Source organism: Cyprinodon tularosa, unplaced genomic scaffold (assembly GCF_016077235.1).
Source record: "Cyprinodon tularosa strain WSP-4 unplaced genomic scaffold, ASM1607723v1 ctg942, whole genome shotgun sequence".
NCBI lineage: Eukaryota > Metazoa > Chordata > Actinopteri > Cyprinodontiformes > Cyprinodontidae > Cyprinodon > Cyprinodon tularosa.
Window position 1 is genome coordinate 42,508 of NW_024039721.1, and position 22,967 is coordinate 65,474.

The 22,967-nt window shown below is 37.6% G+C and overlaps 2 protein-coding genes across 2 annotated transcripts in view; one reads left to right on the forward strand and one right to left on the reverse strand.

The window, feature by feature from the left end:
• The window catches only part of slco1c1 (solute carrier organic anion transporter family, member 1C1), a 53,007-nt gene extending 41,656 nt beyond the window's left edge, over positions 1 to 11,351 (forward strand). The window contains exons 10-15 of the mRNA XM_038275154.1: positions 3,759 to 3,954; positions 4,279 to 4,444; positions 4,654 to 4,826; positions 8,231 to 8,295; positions 8,510 to 8,627; positions 10,137 to 11,351. Of these exons, the coding sequence (XP_038131082.1) occupies positions 3,759 to 3,954; positions 4,279 to 4,444; positions 4,654 to 4,826; positions 8,231 to 8,295; positions 8,510 to 8,627; positions 10,137 to 10,362 (944 nt within the window). The 3' untranslated portion in view covers positions 10,363 to 11,351. The remainder of the gene's footprint in view (positions 1 to 3,758; positions 3,955 to 4,278; positions 4,445 to 4,653; positions 4,827 to 8,230; positions 8,296 to 8,509; positions 8,628 to 10,136) is intronic.
• A 4,425-nt stretch (positions 11,352 to 15,776) lies between these two features.
• Positions 15,777 to 22,614, reverse strand: bcap29 (B cell receptor associated protein 29). The gene is made up of 8 exons (XM_038275153.1): positions 22,486 to 22,614; positions 21,985 to 22,085; positions 18,946 to 19,046; positions 17,382 to 17,529; positions 17,166 to 17,301; positions 16,944 to 17,046; positions 16,416 to 16,516; positions 15,777 to 16,178 (listed from the first exon to the last, which is right to left on the reverse strand). The coding sequence occupies exons 2-8, from the start codon at positions 22,074 to 22,076 to the stop codon at positions 16,143 to 16,145; spliced, it is 717 nt and encodes a 238-aa protein (XP_038131081.1). The 5' UTR covers positions 22,077 to 22,085; positions 22,486 to 22,614; the 3' UTR covers positions 15,777 to 16,142.
• Between the last annotated feature and the right edge of the window lie 353 nt (positions 22,615 to 22,967).

Sequence of the window (22,967 nt, forward strand, 5' to 3'; positions counted from 1 at the left end):
TCTCCGCTAAGTGCGGAGCCCATTCCCCCCGTCCTGCTCTCCCTCCGCTGGCTGGCGTCGGGGCTCACCGGTGCACTGGTGGAGCTGGGGGTGGATGCCCGGGGGACTGCTGGCTCATTCCTGGCGGCCTCTCCGCTGGCCCCGGCCGGCCGGGGCTTTGCTGGGGCTCCTGTCTGGGGATGGGGTGCCCTTGGGGCCTCGGATCCCTGGGGCCTGGGACTGGATCCGCTTCGGGGTGGGGCTGGGTGTTGTTCGGGGATTTTCGGGGTCGGTGCCGGTGCCTTCGCTACGATGCCGGTTCCTGGGCGGTGTTTCTTTCCTATGCCGGTTCTGTGGTATCGGTTCGGGGAGGGGGGGAGCTGCGCGGCATGGTGGGTGCGGGTCTTGGGTCCTGTTTTGGGCTCCGGTTTTTCCGCTCGCACTTCTCCTCTTGCCTATTTATTTTAATTGTAATTATTAATTAATTTATTTATTTACCTATTTATTTATTTTTTTTTATTTTTATTTTTATTTTTTTTTTTTTTCTTCCTCGGTGGGGGGGAGCGGTTGCGGGCGGGTCGGTGTCTGGTGTCCGCTGTCGCATTGTGGGGGCCCCTTTTTTTTTTTTTTTTTTTTTTCTCTTTTTTCTTTGGGGGGTTTGGCATGTCTGTTTTCTCGGGGGGCGGGCGGGCCTGCTGGGTGGGGGTCCTGCTGGCGGCGCGCCGCTGGTGTGTGGGGGTCCGGGCGGCTCCGGCGGGGGTAGTGTTGGGGGGCCGGTCTGGGCGGGCTGGCTGCGCTGGCTGGGTATTCGGGTGGGTTTTCCCTCCTGGAGGCATGGCGGGGCTGCTCTGTTCCCACTGATCGCGGCGGGTGGGGCTGCGGGGCGGGTGGGGGCCTGGGGTGGCTATGACCGGCGCGTGGTGGGGGGCCGGGGCGGCGGAGCTGCTCTGGCCGCGTGTCGGGGCCTGGTGCGGGCTGCGGGGGGGGGTGGCGGACGTGGCTGGGCTGCTTTGGCATCGTCCGGTGGGGGGGCGGCGCGGTTCGCTCCGCTCTGGCTTTGTGCTGCCCCTCGGGCTGCTGGAGGGGGTGGTTGCGCCGGCTGCGGTCTGCTCTTCTTGCGGTTTTTGCGCCGGGCGGCTTTTCTGCTCTCGGGCTGATTCTGTGCGCGGTGTGTTTCGTTGCGCGCTGTTGGCATCGGTCTTGGTGGGGTGGGGCTGCGCTTTTGGCCGGGGGGGCGTTTTGGGGGGGGTCCCGCGGCGCTCGTGGCCGGTTCGCGGCGGATGCGCGTGGGCCCCGGCCGGGGGCGGGGCCGCCTTAGTGTTTTCCTGGGTGGTGCGGTCGCGGTGGGTGTTGCGGCCGGTCGCCGGGGCTTGGTGCGGGGGGGGCGGGGCGTGTTTCGGTGCTCTGTGGGGCTGGGGCGTTTCGGTCGGCGCCGTGGGGGGGCTGGTGTTCGGCGCCCGGCCCTACTTCGGGGTGGCCGGCTGCCGGCGGGGCCCGCGGACTCGTCCCCGCGGCTCCCCGGGGCGCCGGCATGGCGGTGGCTGGGGGGCTTCCTCGTGGCTGTCTCTCCTCCTGCCTTGGTGGGGTCTGGTTTCCGGGGCTGGCCCCGCCTTGGTGCCTTCGCTTCTGGGGTCCCCTTGGGCGCCTGGGGCTTTGGGTCTCCCGGCGCTGGACTCAGTGCTCTGGGGGGTGTGCCTCTCCGGCTCTCCACAACCACTATTGAGCATTTTTTTTCTATGGTTAAAACTTTACATGCACAAGTTCACCCTCACAAACAACTACAGGTGCTAGGCTTCAGGTACTTAGAGATTCACTTCCAAACAGAAACCCCACATTCATATCTTCAGGTAACACAGAGTACATGTCAGACTTAATAATATTACTTTAGTGATAGTTTCAAGGTGTTTGCTTTATTGTATATATCGTACCATGTTTTTTGGTTGTGCTGTTCTTTTTTCTTTTTTTTTTTTTTTTTTTTTTTTTTTTTTCTCCATCTCATTACAGGTGTTGAAGCAGACTGAAAATGTTTTGTCATTGTCTCCTTCCTATCTCCTCTTTCTTTCATCTTTTGTCCTGTTTTTTTCTTTTTCTTTTTCCTTCTTCTTCTTCTGTTTTTCTGCTCTACTTACATTGCAGTGTCCATATGAACTGTAAAACTCCCTGCATAATTATAATAAAGCAATTTATATACATGAAACAAGTGGAGCGGTATGGCAATTGCGATACCGCTACACTTGTGAAAGTAAAATCTGTTGGGCTCCTTTTGGCATCAAGACAATTATTCTTATTGCCACCTTGCCAGACAGGACACTGTAAAAAAAAAAAAAAAAAAAAAAAAAAAAAAAAAAATCTGCCTAACAGCTTTTATTGGATTACTGCCTGGAAACTGAACCGAGGGGGAGTGTTTATCTGTAGCAGAGGCTCAAATCGATACATTTCCTGTTGGTCACTTTTAATAAGTGTGTATATATATATATATATATATATAAATAAAAAATATATTTTGTTTGACATGCTTTTTTATTATTATCATCATCATTTATGGTTGCATAGCAGGAAGCTAAATCTGGTACCTTTCCTGACTTTTTTCCAAATTTCCTGTTTAAAACTTTTATTTTTGCTAGACTGTAAATATGTGCGGTTTCGTCGCATAGCTGTTTAAATATAGTGTAGCTTATTCTTGACTTGTAAATATTGATGCACATATGCATCATATACAAGAGATGAACTCTCTTCTTTCCAATTTTGAAGAATGACCAAGAGAAAAGGCGAGTAAAATATGCGCAAACTAAATAAGATGTATTTTTCCACATTAACATGGTGTTGTATTGTGCTACTGAAATTATATATATATTATCAGGCTTTTGTGCTTTATGCATGGGTGCTTTACTTGTATAATTAGCTTGTTGAGTTCAACTAAAATCAGTTTACTTGTGATGTTTTTTATGAGCACAGGTTATTTTTTTAAATCTTTTATATAAGAGACAGATACTACATTTTTAGGATGCTTTTAAAGAGTTGTATCCTCTTTATTTTACACCCATATTATCCATCCCCAATATTTCCTCTGACTGGAAGTCATGTTAATTCTTTGTACTGCCCAGCCATAGTCATGACATAATAGCGAATCTATGGAGGGAACAAAATCAGGATGATCACAGAAATTGAAACTCAAAACCAATCATAAAGTGTCAGAACCCTGTGAAATATGCAGAAGCTGGTCGGCAATCATAAAAAAGTGTTTTGCTTTAAGGCCAATTATGCTTTTAATTTTTAATCGATAATCGATAAGTTGTAAAGAAAAATCTCAGAGAAAAATATTTTTTAAATGTAAATGTGTCGGGAGTTATTAATTATTTTAGCCTTGGCTGTATTTTCTAATTCGATCTAAAGCAGCTGCCATGACAACAACGGCTGCAGTGTTGTGAAAATGAGAACTGGTATGCACATGAAATAAAATAGGTAATGAAGTTCAGAGAGTAAAATGAGAAAATCTGGGCTCATCTGGTCTTGTTAAGGGAGATGACTGCGCTCACTGAGCTGGATGCATATGAAAGAGAATGCAAAATCAGTGACCAGAGTTAATGGCGTGAACAGATCAAAGACGGTCTCTTTGCCCGAATGTTAAATAGAAATACCAGCGCATAAAATAAAAAGAATATTTTTCTCCACAGCTACTCGTGTAGTCATAGTTACGAAGGAAATTGCAATCTTGTGCTTACTTCTGTCAGAAGTTATGGTTAAGCTTTTAAGAGCTATTAATCTGTGATTATTTTCAGGAGTGATCAACATCCCTGCTGTGGCCCTGGGGATGTTTTCTGGTGGTCTGCTGATGAAAAGGCTTAAACTGAACATTATGGGAGCAGCAAAGTTTGCTTTTTGCACCTCCTTGATCGGATATGTTCTGTCGATGTTCTTTTTCGCAATGAGCTGCGAGAACGCCAAAGTAGCCGGAGTGACGGTGTCGTACGACAAGTAAGTTTCAACTAATGACATCAGCACATATTCTGTGCTTCTAGTGGAGATATAGGTCAGTTATTACAGTGAAATTGAGAGCTTTGTTTTTAATTACATCTGGTTTGAGTCTGCTTTAGACTTATTTACTCAGGCAAATCAACATATTAGCAGCCAGAGAGGTAAATTATTAAACTTTGGACATTTTTATCCTAGAATGTGTTTTGTTTTAATGGGTTCAATAAGGAAGTTCTTACTCACAAGAAATATTTTTATTTCCAGTTTGCAGTAGCACCTTTAAAATTGCCTCTCTGTGATTCACTTTGTTTCTTCTCTCTCTTTCAGTGTAGACACTGTAAGTTATGACAAACAAACACTTTTCATGCCCTGCAACTCAGATTGCGTTTGTTCATCGAGTGAGTGGGACCCGGTGTGTGGGCGGAATGGCATCACATATGTCTCTCCATGTCTCGCTGGCTGCACCACGTCTACAGGCTCAGGGAAAGACACGGTGAGTTTTTAAACTCCGTATGTTAAAACATATGTAGAGCAACATTTAAGAAGATTTAGCATGAATGCATTTGCAAATAAAAAAAAAATCTTATTTACAAAACAGAGGACTGTTCTTTGTCTTTTTTGGTGTTCCTATTTAGTTTGTATTGCAGTGTGTGTTTATATGTCATTGTCCTGCTTCATGTGTGACTGTGCATGTCTCTCCAGGTCTTCTCTAACTGTAGCTGTGTCAGTGTGGCTGGTAACTTTACAGCCGCTACAGGTCAGTGCCTCAATAAGGACGACTGCGACAGGATGTTCCCATACTTCCTAGCTCTCTCTGTCATCACTTCCTTCATCATCTCGCTTGGAGGGACTCCAGGCTACATGTTTCTCATCAGGTCAGACTCAAATCTATAATCGAATAGCCAAAAAAAAAAAAATGTGTAATTACTAATCTTTGAGGACCTTCAGACATCCAGATGTTTAACCTGAAAAGCTGCAAAATGACACAGTTGGTAGTATGGTTGCCTTGCAGTAATAAAAGTCTTCAGGTGAAATCCCAACTTAATTTTTTTAATGGATTTTCTATTTGATTTGAAGGCTGAAGATTCTTGCTTTTTAAAAACACTTCCATTCTAATAAACTGCATTTGTTTAATTTTAAACTAATGACACATATTTTTCTTGCCAATAAAACAGAGAAAAACAAGGGAATAATACAGCTGTGGTGAAAATGTATTTAATTCAATTAGTGTGTTATACTGTATTGAGCAAAACATACAGAGTCAATGACGTGATAAAGTTAAATCACAAAATGTGCGGGGATATGAAATTTTAATATATTAACAATATTAACCTTTAACATTATTACTGAATCCTGTAGAGACTGACCCATCCATGCTTATTTAGATTTTTTTTTTAAACTGCTCTTTCCCTTAATGACCCAATTATAACAATAGTTACACAGGCCTCAATTTAAACAAACAGGCACAATAAAAATAAATAAAACAAATTGATAGCTAATGTTGGAAGCGGAAATGTATGAGCTGCAGATGATTTCAAGGCATTGGCTGCTGAATGCACTAATGAATTGTGCATGTATTGTCCTGTGCCAATACCAAAAAAATTGCTAATATCAGGTAGCTGGTGTATTGGTCTACCTCCATTGTGGAGACTGGGAATCCAGGTCCTGGTTTTATAACCCAGTCATTATTAGAGCTGGTCACAGCATATAAGTATTAGGTCATTTTATGCATTTAATTGTTGCTGTCTGATATTTTCCTGTATTCACATCACAGCATAATAAGGATAGATGCAGTTTAGCTTTAGTTCAACAAAGTAAAATGACAAACTGGAAGCTTTTTATCTTTAAAATTTGTTTTATCAAAGTTTGATTTTGTTTTTCATTTCTATTCCAAAGATCTCATATAAACACATCAGAAACACAAATATGTGAGAACCCCAAATTATTTGTTCAGTTAGAGCAAAATCAGTTTTTCACACAAAAGATAAAATTGTGAAGTTAAAAAATTGCAAAAACCTTCTTTAGATTCAGTCGGTAAATAAAAGATAACAGCTATTATTGTGGCAAAGCATTCATGTTTCACATTAAATTATAAAATCTAATGGTAAATAGGATTAAAGGAAATGTCCGGTCAGCCTAAGACTAATACCTACATTTGCAGTGATTTAATGAGTTTAGCATTAATCAGCAAAAAAAAAATAAAAACAATAATTTTCGTTGCAATCACAGAGTTCGGGACCGGCTATTTTTGCCGAAATATAGTAACACCTCACTCCTGACATCTTCCGGCAGTAAGGTCACTGTGCGGTAAGCTGAGCACCATTCTCCCCGCTTTACAAGCCAAATCAATAGGAACTATGAGACACATCTGCAATCAACAATAATTATACCGGTGGCAGTAGTGTTCTTTGACAAACATGGATGTCTCTGATAAAGCACAGTAAAAATGAAAATTACTCTTAATTAAAACACTTATTTATTGAACAGCATGTAATAAATTCATATTTTAATTACTTTCAGAAGTTTGAATTCTGAATATTACTGGACTTCTCTTTTAAAAGCAATAACTGAACTATCATGGCAGAAATTGTATTTTTCTGTGTTGTACCGGGTGTCGTTCATTACTTAAACCTAAGTAGGCAATGGAGAAGGTGTGTAACTGGCCAGGATGAGACTGGCTCATTCACAGAGAGGAAACTGAAGAAACTTGAGCTCCTCCATGTGGCCAGTTATTAGAATTCAGATAGAAAATGTTATCTGAATAGGTATCTGAGGCCTGGACAATGTTATGGAGAGCAAATTTACTCCTGGAGCGTCTCAGTATGTCCATTCAGAAACATGTTAATATAAAGTACTTCTTAACAGCTCCATCCAGAAGCTATTCTATGGATGTAAAAACAGAAATATAGACCATGTTTTTACAAAGGAAAGGTAGCCCAGTCATTGCTGGTTTCGCCACATTCTGCAGGTCCTCCTAAAGTTAGTTTGGTATTTTTTGCGGGGCGTGCCGTCCACCACGGTGTTTGTGCAGATGTACTATTTCAGCTTTTTTTCCCCCAAACATGGGTCCATGTCTTGTTCAATGTGATACAGCCTTTCAGACCTAAGCCATGATTTATAGGAGAGAAGAGTTTTTTTCACTTCAAACCAGCCGTATTCATTCAGTGTTTTTCTGACATGAATGATTTTAAACCGGCTTCTTCTGAATTCTTTCCTGCGTTGCATTGTGTTAACACACTTTGTCAAATCCTGTTACTGAGGTGCTAATATCTGCAGATGGCCACTGCTGTCCCTCTTTAATCCTTTTAGGTGGTGCACTTAGTTTTTGAATCAGTGCATCTTTATTTAAGATTTTTCTTTTACGGTAATAAAAGGAAGCGGAGCCGAGTTTAGTTAAAAACTTAGTGGAAATCATATCTCTTTTATGTTCTAAAATCTAAAACTTCGAAAGGAGTGGGTCTGTATTTAAGTTTGTCAGCTGGAAATGGACTTTATCTCTGGTTTTAAATATAAAACACAGCACTTGTGTGTGTCAGATTGTCGGCGTTAGTTGAGCTTAAAAACTCCTGTGGAGCATTATAGTCTCTGTTGCCTTATTTGCCTCTTAAGCCTTTTTGTTATGGCAATCATATCAAATATACTTTCAAATGTAGGTGAGAGATTGGCATTTTATGTTAATTCACTTCTTTTTTTAGGCTTAAAAATAAAAGCTAAAAAGTTAAACTTAAAAATTAATTTGAAAGTCTCATACTAACAAAATATTGTTATCTTTTTTAATCTCTGTTCAATTCAAACTGGCTGTAGAACAGCTAGACCCATCTTTTAATTATCTTAGATTATTGTTTATCTTTATAAAGTTGAATAGTGTGAATTTCTAGTTAGGTTGAACCAAAGATTATTTATGTTTGATATCATGTTAGTGAAATGTGTACTGCCCAAATCACTTTACAGTTAAATGAATAAGAAATGTGATTAATAACAATATATTTAAGACATTCTTTATTTGGCTTTTGTTTTTACTTTTTAGAAAGATTTTAAATAAATTATCTAGAGTATTTGTAAAATAAAATTAATGACATATTGATAAAAGTCTGGCAAACAGGTGGCAGCATAGTATATTAGATATATAACAGCGAAGATTATACGTACCCTTTTGGTAGTTAATAAATAGAATAGTAAATCTCAAACTCATCCAGGCTTATGTGTTCTGGGAACTGCTGCATAAAACATGTTTTTTCCACAGTAAATATTCAAACATATGTATTTTTCCTTTATACAGGTGCATAAAACCACAACTAAAATCTTTGGCGCTTGGTTTTCATGCTTTGGCAACACGTACACTTGGTAAGTACCTTAAAGCTCATCTGATGGTGGTCAAGTGTCTCGCTTTGGAATAAAAATGCCTCTTTTTAAAAGCCTACTAAAGACATTTTCATTCATGCTATTAAACCAGTGGATTTTATTCAGATTAATGGTGATTTCAACTATTATAAGCAGTTCTGTACTGGTTAAATGGGAGTCACCTCTAACCCTCATTTTTTGCCTTCTGGTTCTACAGCAGGGATCCCAGCCCCCATCTACTTTGGAGCAATCATAGACACCACATGCCTCAAATGGGGTCAGAAACGATGTGGAGGAGTTGGAGCCTGCAGAATTTATAATACCACCGCCTACAGGTAGTGATTAGATTTGTGTAAATGAATAAATCAATTAAACTTATATAGGTAAAAACTACAATATTCACCTTCACAGTTCAATATCCATGGTGGTAACTGGTTTAAAGTCATTCACATCTTTTTCGTCATACAATAAAGTCTTTTAGAACAACTAAAATGTTGCTGATGCTGCCTTGCATTTTACCATATTAAGTCGTCACTATTTGGTCTTTGTTAGCACAGAATAGACATTTTTACCACTGACAGAGGAAGTTAGTAACAGGAAGACAAAAAGATAGTGAGTGAACATAAAAAACAATTAGACACTTTCAGAAACTTTTAATCATAAAAAACAGAAATGACAACGGTTTTATGAGCTGAAAGCAGTTCCAAACAAAAATTGTTTTGAGGTATATATATATTTATATTATATATATACATTTCTGTTCCCAAAAAAAAGTTTTACTTTCATTAAGGAAAGATTTGTGAGAACCATTCTCTTAGTATAGAGTCAAGGCAGTTGTGTTGTTAGAAGGCATTTAGCAAAACCCGTAGATAATCTGTAGATAATCTGCATAAAAATTAAACTGGAGGTTGCGGTTGGCTATGACTGAACTGAACTCAATGGAAACATATACTGTTAAAAAAATACAGGTCTGAGGAATGAGAAGGAAAAGCCATTGATCATCACATGGAATGTCTGTCAACAAGGGACTTAAACCACTGCTCCACCTGATGGGACATGTATCATGAGGACTAAATGATCCAGAATACCCAAGGCTGCTATGACATTCAGCATCACCAAGTTTATGCACACTTGAAACCAAGCATTTATGTTCAGTGTTTAAAATGACCCACAACACCTTTTTCCCCCCAGATGTTGTTATTAAATTAGGCTAAACTTCTCCTATTCAGGTGATTTGGGATTATAATCCTCATGTCTAGTGGATAAAGGCAAAAGTTTCTTTGAAGTTAGAAATATACATACATTTTCTTAGTATGTGGTATAATTGCTTTTATGTTATATGCTATTTTTTAATGCGGTTATTTTTCTTTTGATATTAAAGGTATAGTGGAGGATTTCATGAAGTTTTGAAAAGACCCACCCCCTCTCCTTAAAAAAAAAAAAAATGCATATGCACAACCCTGTACCCGCTTCCGAGAGGGAACGCCTATTAAACGTGTGTTAGAGCGTGCACGCTCTGTTAAAAAATTGCTGTTTGCGTCACTCATACAAGCTTACTTTCCTAAAGAAGATTTGAAATTTTCACTGGTAAGTGAAAATAGGGGACGAGCACTTAGGAGGCCTTACGTAAACATATCACAAGAATGATTGACAATTGGGAGGACCACTTATTGTGATGATTCACCCGGAAAAATAACATCCTCCACTTTACCTTTAAGAAAAATGAATAAAAATCAACCTCAAGGCTCTTTTTATATTCCAGATTTCCCACAGACTCATAATGTTTCCTTCCCTTTTTACAATTTAGCAAAACACTCTTATTTCTTCACTTTCTTCCCTTTTAGGATAGCTTATCTGGGCCTGACTCTGAGCCTAAGGACTATCTCATTCATTATTTGCATCCCGGGCTTCATCCTGCTCAGCCGGCAGCTGAAGGAGGAGAAAAAAAGCATCTTGACAAACGGTGGGACCGAACTGGAGGCACTCAGGAAGGAGGAGTTTGTGATTCTGAATTCTGATCTAGGTGTGAACGCGACAGACAACAGCACAGACAGACACGCACAGTTATGACTGCTCACAAGCAGAAGAGACTCAACATTTGTTTTATGCTCATCACTGGAAAAGTACATCCAAAGTATGTACCAACCAATGCACACACACACATATATATTTATATATATATATATATATATATATACTTATGAAAGATTTGCAGGGAATCACGTTTTGTTAAATCACTGGATGTAGACCATAAAAATCTATATTTGTACTGCTGAATGTGTGAAGATGTTGAGAATCTTGATGAAGTTTGACTCACCTGACGTATCTTTGGAATGTACTTTCTGACGTTTTTTTCTTTAACTTTCAATCCGGAAACAAGGCTCAGACTGGAAATGTGACTGGGAAGTGGTGGCCACTATAAAAAATAAAATAAAACAGTACAGTTTGTTTTAAACACCAGCATCTATTGAGCTGCCTTTGAAGATTATCATTTAAAAATAAAGATGGTTTATCTCTGTTACAAGTGTTGCTAAACAAAATAGGTGAAATGGCCTAGAAATCCTACGCCCAGGAGGCTTTTCTACTAATGTTCTATTTAGTTTTTACTTTTATTTCCTAGTCTGGACGTATTCCTGGGATGTTTTGGAGGCTGCAGCTGGCGATGTCATGTTAAGTACACAGTATGTGCCTCATTCACTCAACAGTTACCTCTTTTCCAGCTGTCCTCCTGATTCACATGTGAAGATTTATCAATTTGAGTTTTAGAACATTTCGAGCTGCTGGTCATTAATCTTGAGTAGAAGTGGTGAAACTTTAAAAAGCCTTTGACCTTTTTTTTTTCTTTTTTTTAAAGTTCAATTTGATTTTATTGCAGCTTGTACTGTTTCCTTATGGTGTAAAAAAAAGTGGAATACACCGTCATCAAATTAAATTTTGTTTTGTTAAAATCTGCTCATAACGTTTTTATTGTATATCTACAATAAACATGGTTAGAGCTGCTATCTAATTAAGCTGTAAGGAAAAAAAAAACACCAAATTAAACCTTTTTAAAGACTGTGTCCCTGTTCAGAATATAGTTCTGAGAACGATCTGTTAATTATTGTGTTTTATCGCAAAATATTTTGTGTTGCGTTTCTTGTTTATTAGTATGCTCTATGTAGAGTGTTTTTATGGGGATGGATGAACAGGGTAAGTGTTTCAAGTGGAACCATGGGGTGTATTTCTGTATGTTTTGCTCCTATATCTCCAGAGATTGTTGAATATGCTATGTTAATTAGTAGTTTTGTGTGTTTCTCTTTGTGACCGTTGGTCCTTTGTGCCAAAACCATAAATCAATCTCTGCTCAGGTTTTACTCTCATTGTAAGCTTTTTTTCAATAATCAGAAAACTCTTTTTGATAAAGTGACAATTTCTTAAAGTAATTTCAGTAACTATTAAATAATTGCTTTAAGATATATATATATATATATATATATATATATATATATATATATATATATATATATATATATATATATATATATATATATATATATATATATATATATATAAAAAAACAAAGAACATTATATATTAGACAACTGGAAAAATAACCAAATTATTAGTTTGTAAATAAAAAATAAAAAAATATGAAATGTTTTAGCAGAAAATAGAAACTTAGTGATTGTAATCGTCTATACAGCACTCAGTAGTTAAAAATCAGTGGTTTCTGATCAGTTGATAAAAAAACAATTAAATGCTGACTTTGTGCCATTCCTTAATTTTTAAATCAGATCAGTCCTGAATTATTCAGCTAATCAAAATGAGTAGAACAATATAAACCATTTTTTTCTAACAAAATACATATGGTTTTCATTTCCATTAAAGCTCAATATATCAATGAGGAAAGCTTGGCATTTTTGTATGATTTTCTTTTTGGTACAAAAACTGTAAAAAAAATAACTTGTCCCCTACAGATTTCTTAAGATTTTACTTTTATTTTTCTGTCAGGCTTGTATGTTTTGGATTGTTGCAGGTTATATTACAGCATCTACTGATCTGAAGTCATAATTTAGTCAAAACCACTCAAAAACCTTTTGTTTTATTGTTTTTGTTTTACTCTGATGGTCTGGACCCATCACACTACTACCACTATGGCTGTCGGTATGACAGTATTTTATTGAAATACTTTGAAAAATGTAATACTCCAGAACTATTTCCCAATAGTTTGATTTTCAATCCTAAAGCATCTTTATGAACATTTTGGGAAGAAAGTTGGTGTTTTAGGTCAGCAGTTTTTATGATGCCATTTCTGCACAGAACCATGAATGCTGATCTTAGCTGAGACTGCAGTGCTATGGATGTTTGGATGCTGCTTTGGATTCTCTAGTGATTGTCTTAATAACTCACCAATTAACTCTTTGAGTCATTTCAATAGGCTGGTCACTCCAAGAAAGGCTGCTGTGTATTTTTTTTTATCTTGTTTTTGATTACTTAATGTTGTCATGTTCATTATAACCAGGATTGAGTGGGAATTAGAACACCACTCGTCAAACAATGGATTTATATAACTTTTCTTCCCCAAAGATTCAGCGGGATCTTTAATAATTTTTTCAAAACATCTTTCTTTCTATTTCCCTGCTGATATTTTAATTTTCGAAAATATATGCGAACACCAAAAAAAACCTAACAGGTGGCAAAAATATGAATTACAAAAGCGGATTTGAAAGACTGACCAGATCCCATTTAGAAATATTTATCAAAGTTAAAAACATCAAACATACACTATATAGCCATAAGTATTTGCTCACCTGCCATGATTCTCATATGAGATTAAGTGTCATCCCATTCCTAGCGTTGGACCCTTTAGAACAGCTTTAGCTCTCCTTGGAAGGCTGTCCAAAAGGTTTAGGAGAGTTTTTAAGGATCTTTTTTTACTCTTCTCCCAGAGGCGCATTTGTGAGGTCACACACTGACATTGGACAAGAAGGACTGGCGCTCTAATTCATCCCAAAGGTGATCTGTCGGGTTGAGGTCAGGACTCCAGGCAGACCAGTCAATTTCCTTCACATTACATTCTGCCTTCCATGTCTTTATGGACCTTCCTTTGTATATTGGTGCTCAGTCATGTTGGAAGAGGAAGGAGCCAGCTCCAAACTGTTCCCACAGAGTTGGCAGCTGGAATTGTCTTCTTGTGATGAAGGATTCAGGGTTCCTTTCACTGGAACTAAGGGGTCAAGCCCAGCTTCTGCAAAACAGCCCCACACCATAATCCCCCCTCTACCTAACTTTAACACTGGCACAATGCGGTCAGGCAGGTTCTGATCTCCTGGTAAATGCCAAACCCAGAATAATCAATCAGATTTCCAGATGGAAAACAGTTATTTGTCACTCCAGAGAACGTGTCTCCACTGCTCTGGAGCTGACCCCCTCCATCAGTTAACGTGGGCAAACAATTTGTAGCCGAGTTGCTGTCCTTCTCAAACACTTTCATATTCTTATGGTTCAGCTGATTGTGCGATATTTAGGGGAGAAGAATCCCAACTGGAGTTGTTGCACAGGTGGCATCACAGTTCCCCACTGGAGTTCATTGAGCTCCTGGGAGCGACCCATTCTTTCACAGATGTCTGCATGTCTGGGTGCTTGATTTTATACACCTGTGGTGATGGAAGTGATTAAAACACCTGAATCCAATCATCTGGATGACTGAGCAAATAATTTTCGGCTATATAATGTATCTTTAAAGCTCTACTGGTTACATCATTTAGATTCATTTTCTTATATATATTTGATAGCAGACATGCATACACTGTAAGCTATCTTCCTGCTACTGCCAATAAAAGTGTTTAACATAAAACACATTGCTAAATTGGGTATTTTCCATTCTAAACACAATAGTCACATTAAGCCAAGAGGGGGTTTTGTTTTAAATTACCGTAAAATAAAGAATTTTAAAAAGCATTTTCTTGTGGTTTAGTTATAAAACAACATTTTAATCTCAATCTGCTCAATTTTTTCTCTTTTTGTTAAACTGCTCCAGTTCTTCAGTTGGGATGGATTCTCTGATTTCATTGTTTTAGTTACATATAACATCAGAACATGTCATAACTTGTGACATGATGCTTCAGAGGGAATTTTTTTTTCTCCAAGCCACCGCTTCTGTTAAATGATGTATTGTTTTCACCATTTCTGAAATTTTGCAACCTGAGATGTTACAGTTTAGCAGTGGGATTCTGCAGAATTGTCTTACCAATTTTCTCTGATTTTTGTTTTGCTGGACAAATTTTATGAACCAAAAAAACTGTACGCGAAGAGTTTGGAAGAATCAGGTTTGGAGAAACTCCAGAAAAAGGTTTAACTCACATGGTGATAAAATTGCGTCTTTTTTTTGTATAAAGGGTTTGATGCTGGCTTAATCTGTGTTTGAGTGTTTTATGCAGGATTGAGAACATTTTGTGGGATTGTAAAGTCATTCAACTACCAAATCAGATGCTACGGTGTTTTTTTTGGCAAGGATTAAAGATTTGAAAGCATGGGTTGTCTTTATAACAAAATCTTATCAGTTAAATGTTTTTTAGGTGATGTCTAAAAATATTTATATTTTGAAAGAAAAAAAGGTTTTATTTTCACTGTCTAATCTATTTTAAGTGTTTTTTCCTGTTGTCTGTTGGTTATTTGACTCAATTTCAGGCACAGTGAAATAGATGCAGACACAAACTGAAAGAAAACCAATAATATAAAAGGCATTCAGCTGCATTAGAGTAACCAGACTGTAAAAATATATCTTGGATTATTTTTGTAAAATGTGAATATCATACATGTCAATCAGTAATAAAACTTTACTATCAAAAATAATGCCATGGCTGTGGTAGTGTTTATCAATGAAAGGAACAAAGCAAAGGATAACCAAACCTATTTTTTATTAAAGACCAGCTGAAAAGGCACTTCAGTCCAATGTCTTTGTACAAAAGAAGCAAACACAACCTGATAAGGTCATACAAATCATGTTGTGAATTACTAAAATAACTAGCATAGAGAACAAGAAATCTTTAAACAGTGACATATCTTAACTAATGTAACCAAAAAAATTATCTAAAGAAAGATGATCAAACAGTCATGTTCTTTTTTTTTGTTCAAACATAACTGTGAAAGGCAGTGCAATGACTAGACATGTAGGGAACATGTTGGAACTAAAATCTTTTTTGTCTTATTTTTAATTTTAACCCATAGTTGTAAAGGGTCATATTTTATCCAATAAACTCTGTTTACATGTGACAAATTTTAATCAGTATTAACAGGTAAAGGTAAAAAAAAAAAAAACAAAAAAAAACAAGAAAATGTGTTTAACGTCTCAAAATGTGGTAGAATCTCATTTCACTGGATGGGAGGAAACATTGGCTGAAATGCAGCAGAAATGTGAAGAAGCCTCTTCTAGGGTAAGGTCTACCTGCATGCATCATCTGCAGATCAGCATGTACATGCAGAAATATTCATTTAAATATTCATCTTTTACAAATGCACTCTGATCTGTGTGAAGGGCTTGAATTATCAACTCCAACTGGAAAGCATTCATCTTAATTTAACTCGTTATGCGCTCTGTGATCAAATAACTATCCCCTTCATCCTGCATAATGTGCTGGCTGATTGCTTTCAGCTGAAATTATTTTACTTATGCTAGAGTGGAAATATGAAGAACCATTTAACTATAAAAACAAATATTCACCCAAGTGTAAACCGTTAATATTAGTCTAAGGTTTCCTCTTTAGAGAATCCAACCCAGCTTTAATAACGTAAACGGTGACAGCATACTGGATGGATGCCATGTGTTTTAACGGCTTCCTTGATAATTTGAGAAAGTTGCACCATCGCCACTAGTCGTCCTTTTTGTTCCCATCATCGTACCGATTCTGAAAACAATATAAATCATGATATTAAATAAGAAAAAAAAGAATGCATTAAACATAAAAAATTTCATTGAGATTATATTTGTATTTTTATTGTACTTAATACCAGGGAAAATACCAGAACTACATGACTGGCAGCAGAATGATGCCACATTAAAGATGAAATAATGAGAAACTTGTGTATCTATCTGTTGTTTGCTTGGTGCATTGAATCAGTGTTGCTAAATGTTTTGTTCTGACCTGGAGGTCCTGATGTTCCTTCAGCAGCCTCTCGTACTCCCGGCCGAGTCCTTCCATCTTCACCTTCATTTCATCGGCCTCTGACTGAGATTTCTTCAAGGCTGCAAAGAGATGCAATCGCACATCAGAACAGGGAAGTCTCTGTAAATGTACCTGCTTCCCCAGGAAATTTAGATCATAATAAAAAAAATAACTACATTAACATGATGTGTAGTGAGATTAATCCTTGGATTTTGTTTTCCTGATCACTTTAACTAATAATCTGAACGTTGCAACACAGACATTCTTAGATTTACCAGAATAAATCATCCGTTACAATTTTTCTATTTCTATTCTTTCTTTCAAAATTACACACATAAACAATTGTCAAGAATCCAAAAATGTTTATTCATTCCTTAGATGAAATAAATTCCAGATCATATTGAATATTTTATTAGGCTGGTTGGTTATGGAACATTAAAGTCTTTTAAAGTAGCTTCTACTTGTTACAATGCAAACTAATAGACTGATGTGGACAAATAAACTCACCGTCACCAGAGGATTTCAGCTCATCTTTCAGTTTCCCCACTTCCTTTCTCAACAGCTCCATGCCCTCTGCTGTTACCTTATCCCCCACTCCTTCCATCAGGGTCTGAAATTAACGCAAAGTCCAAGTTTATCACACAGTGAAAGATTAACATTAATTCACCAAGTAAACTAATTAATTTTTTTTTTGTGGCATGATCTAGTACCTGTATATGTGAGGCCTACCTGTTTCAGCTGCTCGTTATCTTTCTTGTAGTTCTCTGCGGCTTTATTAGCGTTATCAGCCTGAGTTTGGAGAGCAGCTGTTGTCCCAGACAAAGCCGCTAACTGGTTAATTAAAGTAATCAATCGCTTCATAACCCTGCAAACAACAACATAGCATGAGGACAGCATGGTCTCCAACTGGGTTTGGGTTTACAGTACATGAATGAAGACACCCACAGCCAGAGAAAAACTGCAAAACCAGAGATGTAGATGTTCCTCTGAGCCCGGAAAAGCTTCATGTGCAGGTGGTCAAACATGTTTGGTTGAACCTTTGCATCTGTGCCAATCTCTCTACTTGAGTATTTCCTCACTTCACGAACGGCATCTAAAAAAGAAAAGATGAGAAGTTCTGAGAACGCAGATATTTTTGAGTTATGCCCAAAATGAAGCGTGGTCTGCACTATGTTATTCCACGCCACAACACAAGAGGGACAATCACAAAGTAGCTGTGGGTCTAGATACGGCCGAGGTGGTGATGAAGTGGGGGCAAGTTTGTGCAAAAACTGAGGGACATGAGAGCGAAAAAGAGCGGGGATCCAGGTGGAAAAAGGGTCCCAGCGTTCTCGCGCACCTCGCTCTTCTAGCTGGTCCAACTTCACATGTTGTTTTCCACAATGGCGGTCATACAAACAAAACAACAGGAAATACGGATAGTGTAGAACAAATGTAGGTTTGACCAATCAGAGGCCTGCTGTCTGCGGTCACCTACAATTTTGGAGAGCTGCAGCAGAGTGTCTTCGGCAGGGGCACATTTGTAATCACTGCAACACATGCAGACAACCTGGTTTCTGAGTATAAATCAGCATTTAGTCTGGAAATTTGAACCAGCAAGTCTTTTAGGTCCTTTCCTTTTTTTTCCCTCTGCAGCTCAACAGTCCGGTCTAAAGTGAAGAGTGCAATAAAAACACATAGGCTAATAAGCAGGGCCTTCGATAATTAAAGCAAAAAATAGAAAAATCTATGCCATTTTCACTTGAAAGTTGGGATAAAAGGGAATAATCATCAATGATACGCGTTATGTTAATGAAAAGCTGCAGCACACTGCAAATCTTAAGCTTGAAGGTCGCTCCGATCGGTTGTTTCTGACAGGAAGTGGGACTACTATGAGGAGCCTGATTTTTATTAACAGATTATTTGTCCCAGATTACACAGTCATGACTTAATTACAGTTTTTAAGAATATGTAAAAATACATTTTAAAGAAAAGTTACCCACTAGGTCTTTCTCTCAGGTTCTAGTCTTTTTAAAACTTTTTCATTTTGAACCTTTGTAGATTAACTCATTCAAACCAGATTTATTTTTCACGTTAAAAGAGGCTGTAGCCTTAGGTTTTTCACTAATTCATTTCTGCCTTGACAATGTTTTGCAGCAGTCATAAAATCAATGATTTAAAATAATCTTTAATAATCTGCTATAGTTAGACAGAATGTTCTAAATCCAGATTAATTTAAAATCAATAAGAGGCAATAATCTGACATGGTTTAGAAGAGTGAATATATATATATATATATATATATATATATATATATATATATATATATATATATATATATATATATATATATAGAGTGAACTGTAAAAGAAAAACTGACACTTTATGATTATATATTTCCACATTTCATCCAAAATACGGAATCGTTTCACTACGGGTATATGCTGGAAGTGAGACGGGGCTAAAATGCAACGAGTTGGTTGTAAGGACGGGCAAAGGGGTGGACTAAGTCAGAGCCATTAATTCTTACCCAGAAAGAGAACAATAAGGATTATGATCATAGTGAGAAAAACTTTGTTCCAGAATTTAGCCATCCAGTTCCATATTCTCAGCTGGAAGATGCTCTGCCATCTGCAAGGAAATAACAGAAACACGTTTGAGATTTGGGGGTAATGTAGAAATATTAAATAGATGATCTGGCCAAAAGAATATAACACTAAGCAACATTTTCACATTTAAAGATAACAAAAAACATTTCCATGTGTATCTCAGTGGAATTTCAACATCAGAATGACATTATAGATGTTATCTCTTTTTCCAAAGCATCATGGAGGCTTTGTGGCTTTAGGGAAATCATATTGGTAGAAGCAAATCCAAAGATGTTTCTTTGGACTGGAGAATATGCTGAACTCTGGCGTAGGGTGTCCAAGTAAAACCTGTAATTTTTCTTTTACAGTTCAACTCATTCAAAAATTAAATAACTAAATTGGATATCCAGCATTTTAAGTGTGCAAAGGTAAAACAAAGTACTTAAGTATCTTATGTTAATTGTTATGTTTGTCGTCTATCAAACTAAGTCAGTGAGGATTGATAAATAGGGTTGAACAACATTTGTGTGCATTTTTCTCCACAAAAATGATAAAGTGAATGAATAACTGGAGATGCCTAGACTGGATATTTCAAAATTAAAATATATTCCAAGGTAAAAACTAAATTTTAGATTAACTTGTGGGAAGAATGTAGCTTTCAATAAAGCTACATTCTTTTTGCAAAATGTATAAAGAGGCACATAAGTGAAGAATTAGGTTTTCATGTAGTGCAGTATATTACAATGGAGGCCACTGAGATAGATTCCTCTAGAACTTGTCAAACGTTTCTCAACAAGCATCAAACATTTGCCTAGAGATGTAAATAACTCTTTGCCCTACAGCTATTTCCTTTATTTGGTTAATGATTGTTAGATGTGTATTGTTGGAAAATATGTTCTAGCAGGGATCATCTTTTTCATTACTTTCTTTTCAGAAAGGAACAGTATTTGATATAATGTAAAAAACAAAACAAAGTAAATATCAGTAAATTGACCTTTATGGTTGAGCAGTATAAGAACAAATATGTGATGGCGATACTATTGTGAAGATGATATAAAATTAAAAATAAGTATTTTCAATGCCTGCTTTCTAATCATATTATGATGCTGTTACCTTTTCTTGGGCATTTGTCACATAGTTAGCTGTGAGAAGCAACAGCTTTGAAAATCCATCTAACTTGCCAAATATCTGTATGATATACAAAGTCTGAATCCTCCAAGTGTGCTTACAGTGGTTAGAACGGCGCTCTGTTACTGTAACATTGCACACAGTAATGTCATGCAGCCTTGTTGCTAATCATCCTTTGATTTCCAAATTAATATACGCCTTGAAATGTATTATTTTAAACTGCCTCAAATCTAAGGCCATGAAAATCAAAAAGGAAAAGGATTAGGGCCACTGGAAAACAAAAAGGTAACTGATTTTTAAATTTAATTTTAGTATAATATGAGAAAAAAGTCAAAATTCTGAGATGAAAGTCAGAATTCTGAAATTTTTCTCAGAATTCTGACTTTAAATCTCAGAATTCTAACTTTAAATCTCAGAATTCTAACTTTAAATCTCAGAATTTGGATCTTAAAGGAATAGTACACCCAAAACATGATTAGCCTTCATTTTCTACTCACCCCCATGCTGAACAACACTCTGGAGTACTTTTTTGATATCTCAAATGCATCTGGAGATCTGGGAGGCTTCTTGCTGTCTGCTGACATTCAAATAATGGAGGTCTGTGGCGCCCGAGGCAGAAAGGTCCATAAAAGTCCACAAAAAACGTGTCAATATTCCTCCATACTGCTCGTCCAATGTATTTCAAGTGTCCTAAGTGGGTAGCATCCAGAATTTACTCAAAACGAAGTCATTTAGAATGTTTTTAGAGCATAAACAGTAGTGTATAGGATTTCCTGAAAGCGCGCACATGCGCGATCACGACGCTACGGAAGCCGGCAGACCAAACCAGCGCATTCAGCTCGGCAAAGAACTCATGCTCTTCCTCAACACTGAAGTCCTCAGACATTTTTCTTTCGTTGTTTCTTTCTTTGCACAGGTAAACAGCACATTTCTTCTTCTACGCTTGCATTATTGGCAGAGTAGACTCTGAATGCTTACTTTCATCTGGTTTGGTCTGCCGGCTTCCGTAGCGTCGTGAACGCGCATGTGCGCGCTTTCAGGAAATCCTATACACTACTGTTTATGCTCTAAAAACATTCTAAATGACTTCGTTTCGAGTAAATTCTGGATGCTACCGACTCAGGACACTTGGAATACATTGGACGAGCAGTATGGAGAAATATTGACACGTTTTTTGTGGACTTTTATGGACCTTTCTGTCTCGGTCACCATAGACCTCCATTATTTGAATGTCAGCAGACAGCAAGAAGCCTCCCAGATCTCCAGATGCATTTGAGATATCAAAAAAGTACTCCAGAGTGTTGTTCAGCATGGGGGTGAGTAGAAAATGAAGGCTAATCATGTTTTGGGTGTACTATTCCTTTAATGTAGATGGGCACCATGAAGAAAGAGATGTGGGAGCACTGCGCTTCACTGACAAAGATGTGAGTTGTTTGGGTGGGCCTGTAACACATTGATGGAAAATGACGGAATTAGGCAACTTTTTACGTGCCTGGGGGGTCCCCGGTGATGCTATTTCACTAATGGAAGAGCAGAGGGTAATTAAAACAAGAGAGCTAGTCTCTAAAACAGACATGGCTACACCTTGATGCTAACATGTTTGTCAGCTTTCAGAATTGTGGAATTTTTCCAATAATAAACTGAAATAATATTCAAAAATCAGTTAATTTTTTTACTTTTTTTACATTTCTTCCGTAGTTTTATTTTACAGACAAAAAAAATGTGATGTGTGCATATTTAGTGTATTTATAGTAAAAGACAAAATCCTTAACTTCTACCATGATCTTAAAATGTCCAAAGTAAGTGTATGCTTATCTCATTAAAGGTAGGGATTCAGGTCTCCTTATACCAACCTTCTGGCTGAGATGAAGGGTAAGCAGAGGATGAGGATGACGCCTATTTCTACATAGAGGAAGAGAGCCACGGCAGTCCACTGTAAAGTCATCTTTGTCTCCTGAAAATACCCAAAATAGGAAAGCTGAGGAAGAAAGCTCGCTCAACAAGTCGAACCAGCTTCATAAATAATCATTCTAAGACACAGCAGTCAGAAGCTAAAGTCTTGCATAATGTGCTACTTAGCTAGTTTTCCAAGTAAAAAGATAACTTATAGGTTTACAGTTAAACAAAAAATTAAGGTGCCTCTTAATGAAAAAAAGCGACTTATACGAAGAAAGGACACATGTCAAAACGTTTAAAATTAGCTAAATAGAACCACTATATCACAAGTCTAACCTCTAATCTACGTAACTGCTTCAGCTAAAGCTACCGTTAACTTGTAAATGAGAACGGTTAAAATGTCAAATAATAGTATAGAGGGTTTATTGGCGTTTTACTTTTAAACCTGCGAAACTTACCGATAAATTACCAAATGCTAACGGAGGGGGGAGTTTCTTCTCAGAGAAAGTTTGTCTTCCTGTTTCACCTCTTCCTGTTCCAGACCTGACACATGCGATGCCTTCGTTTCTTAGTTGAAACGATACGTCGGCACGGCCGCCATATTGCGAGTGGCAATGCCCTTCGGAAAAACAGTGGAAACAATGGCCAAATAACTGTTAACTACTCTTTAAGAATCCCTTAGCTTTAGTATTACTAAAAATAAGATAAAAGGTTAAAAAAATATACATTATCAATATATTACACCTGTAAATGTACCAAATAGATACCAGATAAGATACACACTAGTGAAAAAAAATACGTTTAAACATGTTTAATTATTTACATAAAAAAAAAATTTATGTAAATTGACAGTCATTTTTTTTTACTATTTTTTAAGGCTGCACTTTTAAAAAAGATGAAATTGTCCAGAGAGCAGTTCCAAACGATTTTTTTTGTTTTG